This window comes from Leguminivora glycinivorella, chromosome 5, assembly GCF_023078275.1.
Source record: "Leguminivora glycinivorella isolate SPB_JAAS2020 chromosome 5, LegGlyc_1.1, whole genome shotgun sequence".
Taxonomy (NCBI): Eukaryota; Metazoa; Arthropoda; class Insecta; order Lepidoptera; family Tortricidae; genus Leguminivora; species Leguminivora glycinivorella.
Genome location: NC_062975.1, coordinates 14,643,896 through 14,663,576, shown reverse-complemented (window position 1 = coordinate 14,663,576; position 19,681 = coordinate 14,643,896). Strand labels below are relative to the sequence as shown.

Here is a 19,681-nt window from a genome sequence, read left to right as displayed (position 1 = left end):
TAAAACCGGCCAAGAGCGTGTCGGACCACGCTCAGTGTAGGGTTCCGTAGTTTTCCGTATTTTTCTCAAAAACTACTGAACCTATCAAGTTCAAAACAATTTTCCTAGAAAGTCTTTATAAAGTTCTACTTTTGTGATTTTTTCATATTTTTTAATCATATGGTTCAAAAGTTAGAGGGGGGGGGGGGGACGCACGTTTTTTTTCCTTTAAGAGCGATTATTTCCGAAAATATTAATATTATCAAAAAACGATCTTAGTAAACCCTTACTCATTTTTAAATACCTATCCAACAATATATCACACGTTGGGGTTGGAATGAAAAAATATATCAGCCCCCACTTTACATGTAGGGGGGGTACCCTAATAAAACATTTTTTTCCATTTTTTATTCTTGCACTTTGTTGGCGTGATTGATATACATATTGGTACCAAATTTCAGCTTTCTAGTGCTTATGGTTACTGAGATTATCCGCGGACGGACGGACGGACGGACGGACGGACGGACGGACGGACGGACGGACAGACAGACATGGCGAAACTATAAGGGTTCCTAGTTGACTACGGAACCCTAAAAATGAAACATTTTTTAGCTTTGTTTCTTCGCTTATTCTATTTTTTTTCGTATTTATAGAAAAAAAACTCTTTAAACGGATTCAATTACTTATTTAAATGTCTTCATGGATCAGATCAGATAGCAGGGTAAAATGAGTGCTGTAAAGAAATCGCCTACTAATTTTACCAGTGCAGTCAGTCAATGCGGGGCCGCTTGTGGCGAGCTGTTGGGGAACAGCGACCTCACGTACCCACGCACGTGCTCCTGGGGAGTTCTGTTAGATTTAGATTCCATTAACTATCAAAATAATTTCTAAGGTGTAAGTACTATTTAATAGTCCTTACACCTTGCCGGGTGCTGCCTCTGCGTTCGTCACATGACACGGACAAGGGCAGCATCTGCTCGTTGTACACCTTACATTTCATTAAAGTGCTACATGTTGGCTTCAGTTCCGCGCACGCCTCCCAAAGGTCCGGAATACCCTATGGTTTCCATGATGGGATAGACATTTATTAATATTCTTTGATAGACATACAAATAATTATGTTTCAGTTTACAACCACCTAGTATTTGATTAAAATAGCTGGTTTTAAAAAGAAGTTTAATACCTATTTTGACATTTTATTTTACCATTTCACTAATCTAGTTAGAGATTTAATCAAATCAAGTGACAAAGGCAAGAATTTAATAAATCAAATGGTATATATTAGATTTTTGCCTTCGTCAATTCACGAAACCATTTCAGAGATTTGATCAAATCACCATATACCAGTTGAGACTTTATCATTTCCCTGAATTTGTTTAGCGAAATGTTAAAACTAGTCGACTTTTTGAGTACGTTTCGTCAACTTACTATCGTGGTTCAGGGATTTTATCAAATCCCTAAACAAATCTAGTGAAATGACAAAACGTGGCGCGTCTATTGACCGATTTTGTGATTTCACTAAACAGAGTCAGGGACTTAGTCAAATGACTGAAATTTTCTAGAGAAATGATGAAATGGATTCGTCATTTTGACATCCTGCGTGATTTGATCATATCCCTTAGAGATTTGATCAAATCTCTGTTTTGGCCATTTCCCTGCGACATATACAAGTTTGTATTTATCTTTATAAGTAAGTATATCGTCACCTAGTACCCATAGTAGAAGCTTTGCTTAGTTTGGGGCTAGGTTGATCTGTGTAAGGTGTCCCACAATATTTATTATTATTAATTATTTACGTCGTGAGAGCGGACATGCAAGAGAATAATCTCACAAGGATGCCGATGAGCGGGCGAAGTGGAGAAGACTGAGTAGGAAAGCGGACCCTGACGCTAGGCGGGGAAAACGCTAGGTTGAAGAAGAAGAATACCATATACTAACTGAGGCTACAAGAGGTCTCGCTATGTGGAACATCCCCAAGGGTACGACTGCAGCATTCCTCATCTGAACCTGCAGCAGGAACGGCTCCAAGTGTGCCACATCCCGGCCACTAAGCCCCAGCTCGCCTGCCAACTTGCAAAGTATGCAGCGGGTGCGTTGTTGCTGAAATACAGTATAGCAAGATAATAAATATATTATTTACGAACAAACACATCCAACGCCAAAATGAAAGGGGGTGATAGGACATCTCATTAGCTATCACAGAAAACCATGACATTAAGGTCAAATTCGCTAATGCTATGTCCTATTCCTACAGTTCCTATTAGGTACTCTCAGATTTTAATGTTAGTTTTTGTCAAAATTTAGTTCGTAGATAAATTAATTAAGAATTAGCTTTAATGTGTTTCATGGGAGGCGGCGTAAGATGTAAACAACAACTATGTAGGTGCATACATAACTAATGTAGATTGTAGCATAGGATATGATTTGATCTGTTAACATGTTACATGTCGTCCAAATTCAAGTGTTAGTGGTTAGTTTTTTATTACTGATGGTGAATGCTAACATGTTAAATAGAGTCATACCTGTTCATTTAGACCATGATTTGGTTCCACCAATATCAGCAACTGGGAAAGGTGGAACAAGCACCAAGCCACCTGCCGCACCATGCCAATCAAATCGTTGGAATCTTAAGAGGTAAAAACATATCTCGTTGAAGTATTACAAAGAAATATAATCTGGTAACAACCGTAACTAACATATAAGTTATAACCAAAAACATATATAACTCCATTAGACAGATCAAGTCTACGAAAAAAATGTACGAGAACCATCAAGAAAAATGTAGGTATGTTCATCTGCGTGATACTCTGCAGCCGGACCACCTCGCTTTATTGTGCTCAGATCACAATGGTAGAATGTACCCCTGATGTACCTTTTGTACCTCGTCGGAAATTACATGTACCTCTGTAGTTTGCCAGAAATATGTGTTTAAAAGGGGTCTGGCTGGGGAGTACCACTCCGCAGCTGGACCCCTTTTAAACACATATCATAGCGTTATATAAAGCGAGGTGGTCCGGCTGCAGAGTATCACGCAAAATTTGGGTTCAAAAGTTTTAATCCCGTGTCGAGGGATGGCGCGCGGCGGTATTTTACTTTGACAAGTAATTCTCTATATCCTCCATTCTCTTTGCATATAACCAAATCAAGACCACCTTCTTTTGTAATGAACTATTTACGAAATATATACATTTTTGTGACTTGTCCAGCGCTTATGTGCAATTGTGCACGTCTGCGCTGAGCTGCGTGAGCACAGTGGCCGTACCATGGTCGTATTTTTGTCACTCGTCATATCATGCGTCACTTTCGCACTTACATGTTAGAACGTGACAGACATGGTGACAAATGGTAGACAAGACAGCCATAGGAGACGGAAACTAGCGCTCTGACTCTATTAAGTGACTCTAGTAACTGACGTTTATACGGTTATTCTTCGTAACAACTTGAAAAAGGAGTAGGTGAATAATATTAGACACAAGTGGTTGCAAAAAAAAACTGTTTTTTTCGCCGCATCGGGAATTACCCAATAAACGTTTGTATACTGAATGTTAGTCGAATTAAAATGTACGTTATTGTTATTGAAACTCATGAAAAATCGTTATAGTCGATTTTTTTGTTCATCTGAACAAAAAAACATATTTAGAAAAAAAAACAATGATGGTCGGTTTTTTTTCATAAATCTGAAAAAAAAAATACTTACATTTGTTTTTTTTCTCTTTGCAACCCTAGACATAAGTGATTGTACATACCAACAGCTGTCAGAAAATTGTGGCAAGTGAGAAGTAAGTCCGTAAATATCAGCACGATTTGGATCAGTAAAAAAGTTCCGTTGTCCTCGTTTATCTTCTCGACTAAATCGCATATTTCTCCGTAGCAGTCACTGAGGTAGCAAATACTTGCTCTTGGATGCACTTTAGTAAAACCTGAGAATTCACAAAGAACAATTTATAGAACGAGGACACATCTCGGACACTGACGATCAAATATATGAAGGAGGCGCGTTCCTAGCACACATTCTAAGCTCGTGTAGGTGAACGCGTACCATGCCTGTATGAATGAGATAGGACAGGTCGACTGGTCGCGTTTTTGACAGGCTGTAACTGTGAGGTAACCGAGAGGGGGTGGGCGGCACTTTCAACGGGGAGCGAGAGTGGCCATACCTACTGTACGATGGTACTATTTATTATACTGTAATGAGGAGGCAGACTGACATTTTGTCACTCCAGCAGGGCTAGCACATGATTGGCGCAACACTAAGCTGCTGCGAGGTAGACCACATGTCTTTTTCTAATTGTATTCATGCCAGTTATAAGGACGGTTAGTCTATTTGCTGCCTTTGTAATTTACAACGGTTATTCTAACATTTTAGTGTGGCTCTTCAATAAGCTTAGAAAGCATGTTCAAATTGTAAGTAAGATACAGGGGCCAATCTCGAATGGATGATAATTTCAACTATTCAAAATGTTCAAAGAATGTCATGTGTTTCTCTCGTAGGCATATGTGTTCTCGACACATAATGCCTACGTGTGTTAGAAGAACACAAATTAAAAATGTAAAACATGAAAAAATATATTAACTACACATTCTAAACATAAAGAAAGGTACTTAGCCAGACATCGGATTCCGTGGGGCGAAACTTCTTGACAGCTAGGGACTTTCTATATCGATAAACTCATTTATCGATACTAGTTCTAAATACTAGTGATCACACAAAGGTTTGCTTATAAAATATTTTTTTATTAAAAGAATATGCGCATGTGACACTGTTTGAGTTGCAGGCGTCCATAGGTTACGGTAACCGCTTTCCACCGCACCGGGCCGTAGGCTTGGTTGCCACCGACGTAGTATAAAAAAAACATTATATAATAAAATAAGAACTCAATTTTCTTCTTCTTTTTTGAAAACGTTTTTAAAAGTTTACTCGTAACAATTTATTTCGACGCTATTTATTTTGCGCTATGTATGAATTTCATACTGGTCTTCAGAACAATAGTTACAAGAAACACACACAATATTGGGGGCGGTCACTAGTATATAGAACTAGTATCGATAAATGAGTTTATCGATATAGGAAGTCCCTAGCTGTCAAGAAGTTTCGCCCCACGGAATCCGATGTCTGGTACTTACCTACCTCTAATGATTAGATTTTAAACATATTTGAAATACAAATGTTTCTTTTAATTAGAACTTTTGATACCTACGATCATTTTATGACTATATTAATTATAAATTGTCTACTTTTATACAAGTCCATAATGTTGAAGGAAATAAATTATATTTGAAATATATTACCTTCTAATGGGAATGGTTTTTTTTTAACTTTATACGTGTTCATGTTTCGCTTAATGTGTGATATATTTGTGATTGTAGATGCTGAAAAAACAAATATGCCTTATAGATACAATTTCAAGTAATTCATATTTGTTATTTAAGGATTTCATAGAGAAAAAGAAAACAAAAGTACAAGTAGTAGTATTATGTAGTTATATTATAAGAATCCATCATTGTGGGTCACCCTAATTTAAATAATAACATATGTACATTTTCAAAACTAACCTATCCTCTTTTAAAATAAGCAAATATTTAATTAGCCTTTATGATGGAGCTTGTAGATATAAAATTATGCCAGTGAGCAGAGTACGTTTGATTTTTTTAGTGGCAAGCCCCTCGTATACATAAGTAATGTGAAATGTCATATAAAGCCGAATAAGCCTACTAAACCTACGCATTATAGGTAGCATATTTTGCTTATTCGGCTTTGTATGACATTACTTATCTCTACACTTAAAACTTTGATTACCTTACAAAAACTGGGTAACGAACCATGTTTTTTTTTATATTTTTAAATAATAAAACGTTGTTATGGAAATCTTGCCTATTTTTTAAGAATATTTATTTCGTCAGCTACCAATTTTCTGAAAGCTCATACCAAACTATACATGTACACACATTATTATATAACACTTACATTCAAGCCACGATTGAAGTTCATCATTGATAATAATAAGCGTGGACATCATTTCATTAATAATTAAACTCAACTGCAAAAGTTGCAAAAATACGACAAAATGTTGATACGAAACGATTGCCCAAACAGGACTTTGTAACGCTGAAAGAATAAACAGTCCAATGATTATTTAAACAGCTCAGAGGACGAAGAGGTAGTAAGGTCAGTGCGGGGAAGACCGTCTACCCGGAAAGACCGTCTATTGACAATAACTTTTGTGTTTATATATCTACGCTTCTCACACCTCCGAAGGTATACCAGTTTTTCATTCTTAAGCCATTGGTCTTGAATACATATCCCTAGGACGAACACTAGTTAACAATAAACTTGATTCGTGTTTCGAACTCGAGCATCGAGTTCAACATGGTTCCGCAAAAAAATAAAATAAAATAGAAGCAGTCGGAATATTTGTATATCATGTATGTAACGTAGTCGTTTAATAACCGTTCTTTCTGACTAGTACTATTAATCTACTCAAAACGCGTTCAATTTCTTGTTTTATGTTCTGAAATATGTAACTTAGAAATTGTGCCTACTCAGAAAGTCCGGCATAAAAGAGAAAGGCAAGACCGGCATACGATAAACAAGGAGTTGCCAACCTTTTTTAGGCTTTATTGGAAATAAGTCGAGTGTAAACAATATCAATATATAAGTAAGTTTTTGGCTTATGATAGTTGTACCGTTTTTGATTTTAACTTCGAAATACAGTTTTGGTAATGATTCGTATGGTGTTACTAATATCATTCGAAAGTATTAAATAAAAATGGCATAGTTGTGAAGAATTATAAGTGGTGAACAGAACTAAGCCTACTTACACTGCATTACTCATCATCATATTTAAGTTGGTAGTGTTTGTATAGATTGTGCAACTTGCGGCGACAAATATTTCAAAGAGAGTTATGTATTTTAGAAATAAAAGTAAGCATTTTGAATCCAATTATTTATTTAAACAGAAAACATAATATTTGCGCACCCTTGACAAAACATATTTGATAAAGGTTGTTCGTCAGACGGCAGAAACTGAACCCTGGAGGCACAGAGGGTCATATCGAAACTATGACTAGTGGCACAAACTGTGCACTTCTCAAGCAAAATCATTTCGTCTTCCTCGTCGCTATATACGCTGGCGTTAGGAAGTGCATCAAAAAAAGATTCTATCAATACATTCTTCGGAAGATGTATAGACATGACTTGTATATTGTTTGCTATTTTTAATAACTGAAACAAATATTTATGTATTAAGTGTACAAATATTTATGTAAATATTTACATATGTATTAATGACATCTGAATCTCTACTATGAGTTTTTGAAGTCGTAATCGAGCAAAATGGGGCAAAGGGTGTTTATTGAATCCTGAACGAAGTAAAGGAATCTCTAATCTCGCTACGCTCGGGATTCAAAATTAGAATCCTGAGCGTAGTGAGGGATTCAAGTATTAACGCTCAAGGTGGAAATAATTTTGCTACCATGTGACATATATAATTTTTCACGTCACCTATGAGGAAATTACAACAATTTATAAACGATCATGAAATATAATGTCAAAACTCTTTTCGTTGAATTAACATGTTATACTGGCGACATAAAATCATTGAACAGAAAAGAACCACTCAGCTCCTCCAAGACTCGAGTTTGTAATATTCATACTCCCCGAGTTACACACAATGTTTTTCATCACACTTGCATCATAAAAATATGTAAAAAGATAAAAAAAATGGTACTAGAAATTTCATAACTCCCTTGGGAGAACGATTTTTCTATAACTCACGCTCCGCCTGCGTGTAAAATCACATTTAGTGTGAGAGTGTGATGAAAAGAAATTACGCATTCATTCATACTGTGGTGACTATAGCAAAACCAAGCATTGCTAAGAAATGTTACCAAACTAATTCACGTATCTTAATATCCTATTACGTTTTCTTAATTAACATAGTTTCAAAAACAGATAAGTAGTTGGATTTATATGAGCCTGTAATATCGTGACTAAATTGTATTCGCAGGTGTTCGTTGGAAAATCAGTGGACCTGAAAAGAAAAGGTTATGAACCTCATCTACGGGACTTATGCCGGTCTTGCCTTATAAATAGAAAAATGCTTATATGTTCAAAATTTCAACGTTATTTTAATAGTTATCTAGCACATTCTGCCCCGTTATTACGTAAAATAACAATGATCATGATTTTGGAACCTAGTCCCATATGAAATTACGCGACAACAAGCACTAGACGGTCTTTCCGTGCTCATCGCGGGAGGACGGTCAACCCGCCGAGCCTTAAAAAACCGGCCAAGTGCGAGTCGGACTCGCCCACCGAGGGTTCCGTACCTACAAAACTATTAGGTACTTTTACGTTACTCACATAAGTCTAAAGACTGGGCTAGGCTAGAAGTATAGGTTCTCTAATGAGCATAATTGTGTTTAGCGCCACCTCTCGACGAATTCGCGAACTAATTAGCACAGCTTGCGTGAGGTCTTTTATAATGTTAACCAAATTCAACATTTTTTATTTTATTTTAAAGTAGGTGTTTTATGTAAAATTTCGTAGCTATAAATTTTAACACCTTTATTCATAAACGTACACTAAAGTTATCCAGCCGATAAAGTTCGTTTAACCCTTTCTATCACACCAATACGTCGGAAAGGGACAACCGAACTTTATCGGCTTGATAACTTAGTGTACGTTTATGAATAACGGGGTGAGTATTACCGTACTGTAAAAATGTAATGTATAGTTGTATACGGATTAATGAATTTAATATAGATAGGTAATTATTGATATGTGGCAAAACGAAGGAAATAGTTTAAACCTTCGCAATAAGTATCTAATGATATTTTTTTACAACTAGGGAACAAATTTACAACTAGGGATATTTTTTTAATTTACAGTGAAACCTGGATAAGTGAGACTTCAAGGGACGAGAAAATTTGTCTCACTTAAAGAGGTATTCTACTTATTCAGGGTCTCAGTTAGACAGGTGTAATAAAATGTTTGTCTCATTTATAGAGGGTATCACTAATAGAGGCCAGAATAGGGGATATGTCAGTTATAGAGGTGATAAATAAGGTGTTTTGCATATATGTACATAGTTATTATTAGTTGCAAACAAAAAGAAAAGTTAAATAAGCATTGTCTTTAAATAAAATATACAATTTTAACGTCATTGTGTCTTAGAACTTTTACATCACACAAAGTTTTTTTTTAATATTTTTATGTTACTTAACGTAATAATATTTTAGTAACTTAGAGACGGGTTAAGACTTATTAAAAATATGGAAATTGATTTAAATAAAGTCTAAGTAACAGAGGTCATAGATTGACTGTAACTCAGATACAGAGGTAAATTCCTTTAAAATTCTTAACAAACAATTAAGTGAATATAAATTTTAAATAAAGTCTCAGTAACAGAGGTAAAATACACTCTCTTTCTTACTAACAGAGGGAAATGTGACAATAAATCGAAAAGGTTAATCTCAGTTATAGAGGTCTGTTTTGTCTCACTAACAGAGGTAAATCGGTGCGAAAGTGTCGGGACCGCTCCTTAGGTCCCAGCTAAAGAGGTTTCTCACTTATCCAGGTCCCACTTAACCAGGTTTCACTGTACCATGTTACTTCACGTACCTACTTAGGTACTTATTTTAAAAACTCTGAAAATGTCTATTGAGTTTCTGTCGCAGACCACCATGTGGCTTCTGCATATTCTGCGCTGTGATAGAGTTGCCATAGTAGGTATGTATACCTATCTTATACTTTTAAACGAGCAATTCTTGTATATTTATTTATTTATTTATTTATATATATATTTATTTACACTGACGATCTCGAAAACCGCTCTAACGATTTCGCAGAAATTTGTTATGTGGGGGTTTTTGGGGGTGAAAAATCGGTCTAACTTATCCTTAGGTCCCGGAAAACGCGAATTTTCGAGTTTTCATGCATTTTTCTTCGCGCGCCATCTCGTGTGCAGTAGTTGTACTGTTAAGACAGAATTCTTTCGGTCGATGTAAGTACTATTTATTGCAAACACTAGATGGCGACACAGGTCAAGGCTAAAACGAATAGAAAATACACTATTTGAGTTTTTGTGGCGAAATGCGCGCCATCTCGTGTGGAGTAGTTGTGTTGTTAAGGCTGAGAATTCTTTCGCTCGATGTAGGTACTATTCATTTTTGAACTAGATGGCGACACATGTCAAGGATACGAAATAGAACCGAGCGAAGCTCGGTTGCCCAGATTATTGTATAATAGGCAATAAGAGGCAAAAAACATATTGTGCTAAAATATTTAAAATACCTACAGTCATTTCCGAAACGTGTGAATTCATGTCAATACTTTCTTTTATCAGTATTACACGGAGTAGGTAAACGTTTCGTGGCAGCGGCAGCGCACACTGCAGAGAGCGCACGTGGACACCGGCGCGGCGCCACAGAATATATAATAGCACAAGTAAAGAAGGCGCACTGCTTTGATGTTTCCGAAATGCCGCCTTTTTAAATACCTACAACATTCTTACAAAGAAACGAGCCGCACGTGCGCGGCGTCCGGTGATAGGGTTACCAATGGATCCAAACGAATTAATACTCACATTAAATGTTATATTATTATATTCAAGTCTTGAGTACTTTCTAGGTATATACGCTGTATTTATATATTTTTGTTCGAGGTTCCAACATCACAAGCCTTATTGAACTTTTCCGTGGGACTTAATCAGTAGTAGATCTGTATAAGAATATCTTTTGGTATTTATTTTATTCAATATGTCTATTTAATTAAGTATTATTAGCCATTCCACCCGCGGACATCGCTTAAAAAACCTCGCGACGTAAAGTAACAATAGAAAGTGCGAACGTGCATTCCGTGAGAATGTGCGCCACCCCTGAGTAGGCCGCGAACTCGCGGCCACAGCTCGCGGCCGCCAGGATATACTTGTAGCGCGGCGATAGGATAGCGGAGTGAGCCGCCCCTGGCGGCGCCAGCGGACGCGTCTGTGTGCGTGAGCTAGGTATGCATACAACTACAACTGCTGTAGGCACCGCCCCCCTCAGCGCGTCCTCTGCGGCGCGGCGATAATCACCTAGCCCTAAGGCCCTGGTTTCTCTGGCCCGTCACACGCGCCCGGCGGCGTTTGGAATGTTTGGATGTGAGCCGCATGTGCCGCTGTGCCACACGCTGTCGGTCGCGGGTGCGTGGGTTTTCTGACACTTGGTCACCCGTCGTCGGCGACGGAACTCAGAAGCTCTGGTAGACTGATTTTTGAACTGTTGTGTTGTGCTCTGATCAAAATGAATGTAAAAATACTTACATTGTAATTCTTAGAGGAAGAAGATTATACGCGACTTAATCCGTTTCCATATAAATATTGATATTACCCAAAAAAGAGACAGTCAAACGATATTTTTGTATGAAACCGGCAAAAAGAAAGTAAAATTTTTAACTTGGTACTCAAACACTTTCATTGTAGTAAAGAAAAATTTACATCATATATTCGATTAAGTATATCGAAAACAGTTCACAGAAGTACAATTCATTCATTGAATTACTATGTACTAACATACTAGAAATTACACCCCAAACAAAGTCTGTGCTCCGGCCGGCAGCGCGCGGCGCATGCGTGGGGAGGTACCGTGTCGAGTAAGACTTGACCAATGACCACCTAGACGCGACACTCTTAGTGTAGACCTTTTTTATACTTTTTGTAAAATACTAACCCCCTTATTCATAAACGCACACTAAAGTTATCAAGCCGATAAAGTTCGTTTGTCCCTTTTCGGCGTATTGGTGTGATAGAAAGGGACAAACGAACTTTATCGGCTTGATAACTTTAGTGAACGTTTATGAATAAGGGGGTAAGTAGTTTAATTTTAGCACTATCATACATTGTGCTATGTTTAAGTTCTACTAAGTGAAACAAAAATACATTATTGATTTTTTCATATACCTACTTTAATTGCCCTTGAAGAAAATCATAGGTTATTATTGTATGAAAATATCGATTACAACTCGTGTTAGAACTGTGTAGTATTCATAAGTATAACGTGAAATAAATTTAACATTTCTCTTTTATATATTACAAACAGAATATAATCACAATTACTATACTTCATTACCTACATGTCAAGTCTGTGCGATTATGATGCGATTAATCTATGATTTCGTTCAACAAAATGGCAGCGATAGCTTCGCGTTTGAGGAGCGCGTCCCTTCATTGAAATAATTACTTAAATAAAGATCGATTAACATAGCGTGTATACTAACCGATGAAATGTGACACGTCAGTTTTATTCGATTTTCTCGTATGGCTTAAACAGCATCTTGTTGCGCAGGAAGGCATTTTTACATTTTATTTGTGTGCAGGCAGAAACATAAGTCCAATGGACTTATGTTTGTAGCGCAAACGTTTTGCTCGCAGTGTCCTCTCTAGTATTACCTCAATGAGTTCATCATTATCTTTAGTGAAGTCAGTCATTTTCCATATCAAGACGCCACCCGCCGTCCGTTGCTATATTGTACAAAACGAATACAGACCGTCGCGTGCGGCGTGTGACCTTCGCCCGTCGAACCACCCGCCACCGGCGACGTTTCAAAGAAACCACCCTCAAACATTTTCGAACAAAACATTCGAACGTCGTCAGTCGCGGACCCGCGTAAAAAACCACAACACGTTCTATGAACATTGGTCAAGTGTGAGTCGGTTTTCGACTTTTCCATACAAAGAACTCATGAGCGCCTGAACGACTGTGATGGCAAAGTTAACTTTTCGCACTTTCAAGACTTTACGTATATATCTCGGAAACGATAAGAGATAGAGCAAAATGGACTTCAGATTTGGGCTATCGTTGCCACAAATTCTATGTTTTCGTCAACAGAGACCTTTTTTTGGACCGATTTGAACAAAATTTTGCTCAGTCCACTTACAAACGGTCTTAAGCGCCTCCTTTTTAGTAGGAACTTAAGTCATATTGGCAAATGAAAAAAAAAATTGAACAATTTCTAAAAAGAAAAAGACAGAAATGAATTTCTTTCTACCTGTCCATCACGCTTACAAAATTTTAAGACGTTTAGTAACTGCTTGCAGCGTCAGTGAGTGAAAATCTTAATTTGAGTTTTTTTCTCGTAAGTCCGACTTACGCTTGACTGTAGATTTCTAATAGGTTTTCCTGTAATCTACAGGTAGAGGGCTATCTCGTGTATTTTTTTTACGAGTGTAGTATTTTTAAATTTTACGCTAAGTAGTTTCGGAGATAAGGGGGGGGATGGTCATTTTTTGTCTATTTTCTTAAATTACTTCTAAAGTACCAAAATTAAAAATTAAAAAAAAATATATTTCAAATGCTCATAAAATGCTCTTTCATTTGATATATAACACAATATAGTTTTAATAACTTTGATTTTTAATTTTCAAGTTTACCCCCCAAAAGTGACCCCTATGATTAAATTTCATTTAAAAAATTACATGTTCGTCTTTGGGCCACAGGTTTACATATGTGTACCAAATTTCAAGTAAATCGGTCCAGTAGTTTCGGAGAAATCGGCTGTAACAGAGGGACAGACAGACACACGAGTGATCCTATAAGGGTTCCGTTTTTCCTCTTTGAGGTACGGAACCCTAAAAAGTGATTTTTATCACTTAAAAGTACCTTACTTCACCAAAATACTGTAAAAGCTTTGTAAAATATAATATTTGCTATCCCATAGGACCATGCGCATTACGCCAGACTGCATTAATTATAGAGTTTTATCCACTCAAACTTTATTTCAAATAAACTATGCCGGTCTTGCCCGCACTGACCTTACCTACTTATGTAAATGAAAATTATACTTTTTAACATTATTCTCATAAAAGAAATTGGTCTTATATACCGTTTTTGTAATACAATATACAAGTAGTTTGTACTTACGTATTGAATTTTCATTCATCAATACAATTGCCGGTATAACATATACACAAACAATGTATACATAAATGAACCATGTCTTAAGTTGTCTATCCTTTTTTGCATTAGTGCATTTGAAGTTTTCATTAATCTGGAAATAAAAAAAAACATATATTATATTTAAATTTTAGACGAACACTCTCAAATACGAATGTCTTCAATAGTTAGTAACTGAGCGAATAGTCACGATCTTGTTCTTTATGACATTTGTGGTAAAAATTAAATTGTTTATCAGTTTATTTTACCGACTTGAAAAGTTTAATAATGTTTCATAACACTTTACCTTTTGTATTTGTCGCAATAATGTTATATGTCTCTGAAGTTTTCCTGGTGAATTCAAAACTGCTAGGCTGTACGGCCACATAGGTAGAAGAACGTTAGAACAGATAAATATGCCAATAAAAATGTCTTTGTTAAGAATGTGATAAAGTACCGTTGGTATTACAAGAACACCTGAAAAAGTAATAATAAAACAGTCCACTATATTTAATATGTATATCTTTACTCAAATTTATAAAAAAAATCATAAAGAATGAAGAATAAAGAATGGCTGATGAAAACAGAATCGGACAAATTTAGGAACGTGACGAAAAACGAATGAGACGACCCAAGAGTACCTTTAAAAATTCGTAAATAATTTCCAGCATTATGATAAACTGTTTTGTTACAAATAATTTCTTATTTGTCATTGGCAACTCCTTACGTCCCGGCTTTTAAAAAATGTGCGAAGAAAATTTTGGAAAGGCCGTATATTAAGTAGTAAGTATAGGGACTCAGAAGTATCTTAGGCTATTATCACAGATTTCACGTATTCAAGACTGATGACTGCATGCCATATAATTTTTAAGAAAAAAAAACCGCCTTCCTTTGGGGTTCTGGTGATAAATACTTTCAAATGTTGGATTATGTTATCAATTCGTCTGTATATTTTTTAATGTTTGTTATTCGATATCTCCGTCATTTCTGAACCAATTTTGAAATCTGGATGATTCTGAAGTACTTACAGATCAGAATGATTATCAGAACGGAACTCTAACCAGGGGCGGCTCACTCTTCATCAGCAGTTCCACTGCACCAAATGTCACTGTTCTGGACGTAAGTGCATGCTGTTCTTATAAAAATACCAAAGTCACTATAAGTGTGCCGTTCAGATTTGAGGAGTTCCGTTCTGACCATCATCAGCAATTCCACTGCACCAAATATCACTGTTCTGGACGTAAGTGCATGCTGTTCTTATAAAAATACCAAAGTCACTATAAGTGTGCCGTTCAGATTTGAGGAGTTCCATTCTGACCATCATCAGGAGTTCCACTGCACCAAATGTCACTGTTCCGTACGTAAATGCATGCTGTTCCTTTAAAAACACAAAAATCACCATATGTATGCCTTTCAGATTTGAGGAGTTCCCTCGATTTCTCCAGGATCCCATCATCAGAACTGGGTTCTGAGAAAAATGGGACCAATCTGTATGCATATACATTCAATCAAAAAAAAAAATTTCAAAATCGGTCTAGTAACGACGGAGATATCGAGGAACAAACATTAAAAAAAAAAAAAAAAAACGTACAGACGACTTGATAACCCCTTCCTTTGAGATTTGGAAGGCGGTTAAAAAGTGGCTGTAACTTTGGATGCCTCAGCACGTGTTACCACAAAAAATACTAACTTAATAAATACACTTACCACATGCAAAGACAAGTAGTCGTTGCAACATTACTAGTCCAGGATATATTTTAACCACCGCCCAGCGATCATACGCACGGCGTAGACGCACCGGCGCCAAAAGAGTTATCTGAGAGAAGCGTAGCACTACGCCGAGCATGTATGGTATTACGTATTCTGTAATTTTAGAATTTAGTTGCTTATTACATTTACTAATTTTAAATAATGAGTAATAATTTATAAACAGGATTATATCCCATGGCCCAGTATTCAGTCCATCACCTGATGGCCCGGTTCATTTTAGATTCCATGAGCCATGTCTGGTGCTGCCCCTGCATAGTCTGCATACATTATTTACTCAGTCTGTTCTGCGTATCCCTTAAATTTCACGCGTTAACTTCATCTCTGTGTACTCCTTTCAAAGGTTCAAAAAATCATTGCTCCGTGATGGGAAGGTTATTCAAATAAATAAAATTTAATCTGTACCTTCTAGATGTTCTCTCGGGTTCTCGGATTCGGAAACTTTCATCACGGATATATTGATTGCCTTAAAAACAAGTTGGATTAGCCAGTACAGCTATAACATGATAACTTCATAAGAGGCATAGTTTATGTGATGTTCATCTATAGGTAATTTGACTTTAACGACGAATGTAAATATTATGAAATAGCTATTAAGAGGACATTAAATATAATCCTAGGAAAATGTTGGTTTAAGTTTAATGTAAGTTAAATAGGTAGGGTAGCTAATGGTGGTTGCGCTGTTTTTGTGATAACTGCTTTATAATATTTTTAACCGCCGCCCATATGTATCTCGAGGAAGGGTTCTCAATTCGTCTGTATGTTTTTTTATGTTTGTTATTCGATGTCTCCGTCGTTACTGGACCGATTTAGATTTTTTTTTTCGATTGAATGTATAGAATATAGATATACAGATTGGTCCCATTTTTATCAGCACCCAGTTCTGATGATAGGATCCTGGAGAAATCGAGGGAACAAATCTTAAAGGCATACATGTAGTGATTTTTGTGTTTTTATAAGAACAGCATCCTTTTACGTTCGGAACACATTTGGTGCAGTGGAACTGCTCATGATGATCAGAACGAAACTCCTCAAATTTGAACAGCACACTTATAGTGACTTTTGTATTTTTATAAGAACAGCATACATTTATGTTTAGAACAGTGACATTTGGTGCAGTGGAACTTCTGGTGATGACCAGAACGGAACTCCTCAGCCACCCATAGCTCATGATAGGAGATTTGTTCTTTTTGTTAAGCATGTTGAGTTTTCAAGAGAAATTTTGTCAAACTTGATTCTTATGAGTAATTGGATATCGGATTCATGAGGAATTGAGGGAACTCCTCAAACCTTAATGGTATACGTACGTATATTCATTTGTATTTCCATAAAATAATCAAATACTTACATTTTAAGCAGTTGAAAAAAATACTCATTTCTACATAATCCAACATTCGCAAGAACCATTCACCAGAATTCCAAAACGGCGGTTTTTTTTTCTTAAAAATATTATAACAAAATTCGTAGATATCATATAATTTTAAAGTTAATTGTCTACTTGACTATAGAAACAAGATATCTTTAATTTGGTATCTTCAGTCACGAAATTGATAAATTTCATTTCCCATGTAAAATGCAGATTTCTCAACAGGTGTACTATTCTAACATGAATTCGATCCAAATAAAATTGATTGTGGCTACTGTGATGTGGAGCGTAAATGATAACTACTTCGTATGGAGTATACGTTTAATGTGTCTTAAATAACAAGTACATGCCAATATATACTAAGCTATGCACATGTGTGGGTAAGGTGTGGTACACACACTACACCTTCCCCCTCAGAGAAAAAAAAATATTGTTTTATACTATGAGGAATATTTTTTTTCTAAATTAAAAAAAAAGAATTACACAAAGTAAAAAGTAAGGAAGATTATCTAATGTAAGCAAAAGATCTTAGTGAAAGTATGTATTATACAAAATTAAATCTTTTTTTTATACAAGTATTAGGTAGGTACAGCAAAAACACTTTGAAGTTGAAAGAAAGAATATTTGCTGATTAATAAATTCAATTTAAAGAGTTACTCATACATTTTTCAATAAATGAAAATTACAAGTTATACAAAATTTGTCTAAAATAAACACAAATTTCCATTATACGCTAGGCACCATACAATAGTTATTACCATGGGTGGGTACCCATGTATTTTTATAAAGGTTATACAACTTATAGGTTATACAGTTACTTTTATGACGGCGTTGATGACGAAACGTGTGTTAAACAATATACCTATTTATATAAAACTAAGAAGAAAAGACTACGAATAACATCATAGACTTAAAAAAAAAACCTTAAAACCATCACTAAGTAGGTATATATATCATTTCCACAGACAAATAAGTATCCGTCGATACATTTTAAATCCAAATTCAACGTACCTACGTTAAGAGTATATAATTCCAACCCTGGGTACCTGGGAACAATCATATTTCTTATTTCATAATTTACTGACTTGCAAGTATTATTTTTAATTGATAGACGTCTTCATTTTGTTTATTATAATAATAACATTGTATATAGTTGTGCATCTAAAGCGTGCTTCTCTTTTTTATGGCAAGGGTACACAACGCATTTACTTACCTGGCCGGCCGACCTTACTATATATTTATTTATTTATTTGCTCAGGATACAAGGATATTTATTTTTAAGCGCGCACACATACAATATATTTACTCACACAGGCAGTTCTTTTAACACGTCCTTACATAATAACCTTCCATGTGTCCAAGGAGTCTTCACGATTGATGCTCGATCAAATCATGATCAGATCTCCAAGGATTCCCTGCCTGCCTTGTACCCTGGCGTACCCTTGCTATACCATATCGCTCATGACCCCTCTCGGGCTGCCGATGATACGATAGGCATATTTATAAGTATATCGATTCAGTAACACTCATTAAAAAAACATTCAATTACCAACCACAATTAAACCAACACCATAAAACTTCAACAAATAAGAATTTCAACAACCCTTGGTTGATCAGACCAGTCGCTCTTTGAAAAACTTACCTGCTTCAATTTACTCGACTTCCAAAATCTCGCACACATACCTAATTTCAAAAAACAAACCATTCTTTTCTATTCCACCCTCTACATTAATAAAACCTCTAGCCATAACTCCGTCGCAAAATAAAACAAAACTTGAACACTCCTATACCTAAATAACAAAAACATTTCATATACCAACAATTCACTTTTAACATTTTACAAAATTATTAAATCTATTTAATTTGCATATGCATTGTATTCCTACATCGCAATATTATTAAACTTAATTTCCGTAAATAATAGAAATTGCTAATATTACGTACACACAGACACAATTTTGAAACTTAATTTTTATTACCTACTCAAAAAACGAAATTTAAAATAGTTATCTAATGAAAATAATGCATATAACACGCTTCATATTTATTTTAAACATAAGAAGAAACTGTCAATCAACTGCTTATACTTATTAACTAAAACCATATAACCACCTAGTTTAGATTACGACCATTCCATGACCGTTGTGTGGCGGGACCAGGACTTCGTGTCCAGTCTCCTCGTCGTCGCGTCCAACGTCGGCAAGGCCACGCCCGGGGTCCGTGACGCGAACAATCTCCCAGCTGCAACGTCCAACTTACAACTTGCCAATTTCGTTTATTCGAAAAAAAAAGATTTATTTTCAAAATCTCCTGATGACATAAGTCTATTTAGTAGATATTAGAAATGTAACTTAGTCCACACTGCACATATTCTTTTTTATTTGCAATAAGCACCAATCCGTAACTTTCGATTTAGTCTCTGTAACCTTTTCACTTTCACTATATGATACTCATATATTTGATATATTAGTCCAATAACACCAATCCGTAAGTTCTATTTATTCTCTTGAAACTTTTCACTGTCTCTATAAATATATAATAGTCCTTTTCATTCACTTAGAGTTCCAAATATTTATTTACGAAAGTTCACGGTAAGTAATACTGGCTGGCGCAGCGCGCCGCCAGTGCAGCTCGAGGCCGCACTGGCAGGGTCGCCAT

General features: G+C 36.0%; 1 protein-coding gene across 1 annotated transcript in view; it reads right to left on the bottom strand.

The window, feature by feature from the left end:
* Window positions 1-19,681, bottom strand: part of LOC125226532 — a 20,916-nt gene extending 1,235 nt beyond the window's left edge. Inside the window, exons 1-10 of the mRNA XM_048130521.1 lie at window positions 19,626-19,681; window positions 19,150-19,264; window positions 16,063-16,123; window positions 15,598-15,753; window positions 14,198-14,367; window positions 13,879-14,005; window positions 5,945-6,085; window positions 3,726-3,899; window positions 2,502-2,605; window positions 1,918-2,079 (exon numbers count right to left, since the gene is read on the bottom strand). Of these exons, the coding sequence (XP_047986478.1) occupies window positions 1,918-2,079; window positions 2,502-2,605; window positions 3,726-3,899; window positions 5,945-6,085; window positions 13,879-14,005; window positions 14,198-14,367; window positions 15,598-15,753; window positions 16,063-16,123; window positions 19,150-19,264; window positions 19,626-19,681 (1,266 nt within the window). The remainder of the gene's footprint in view (window positions 1-1,917; window positions 2,080-2,501; window positions 2,606-3,725; window positions 3,900-5,944; window positions 6,086-13,878; window positions 14,006-14,197; window positions 14,368-15,597; window positions 15,754-16,062; window positions 16,124-19,149; window positions 19,265-19,625) is intronic.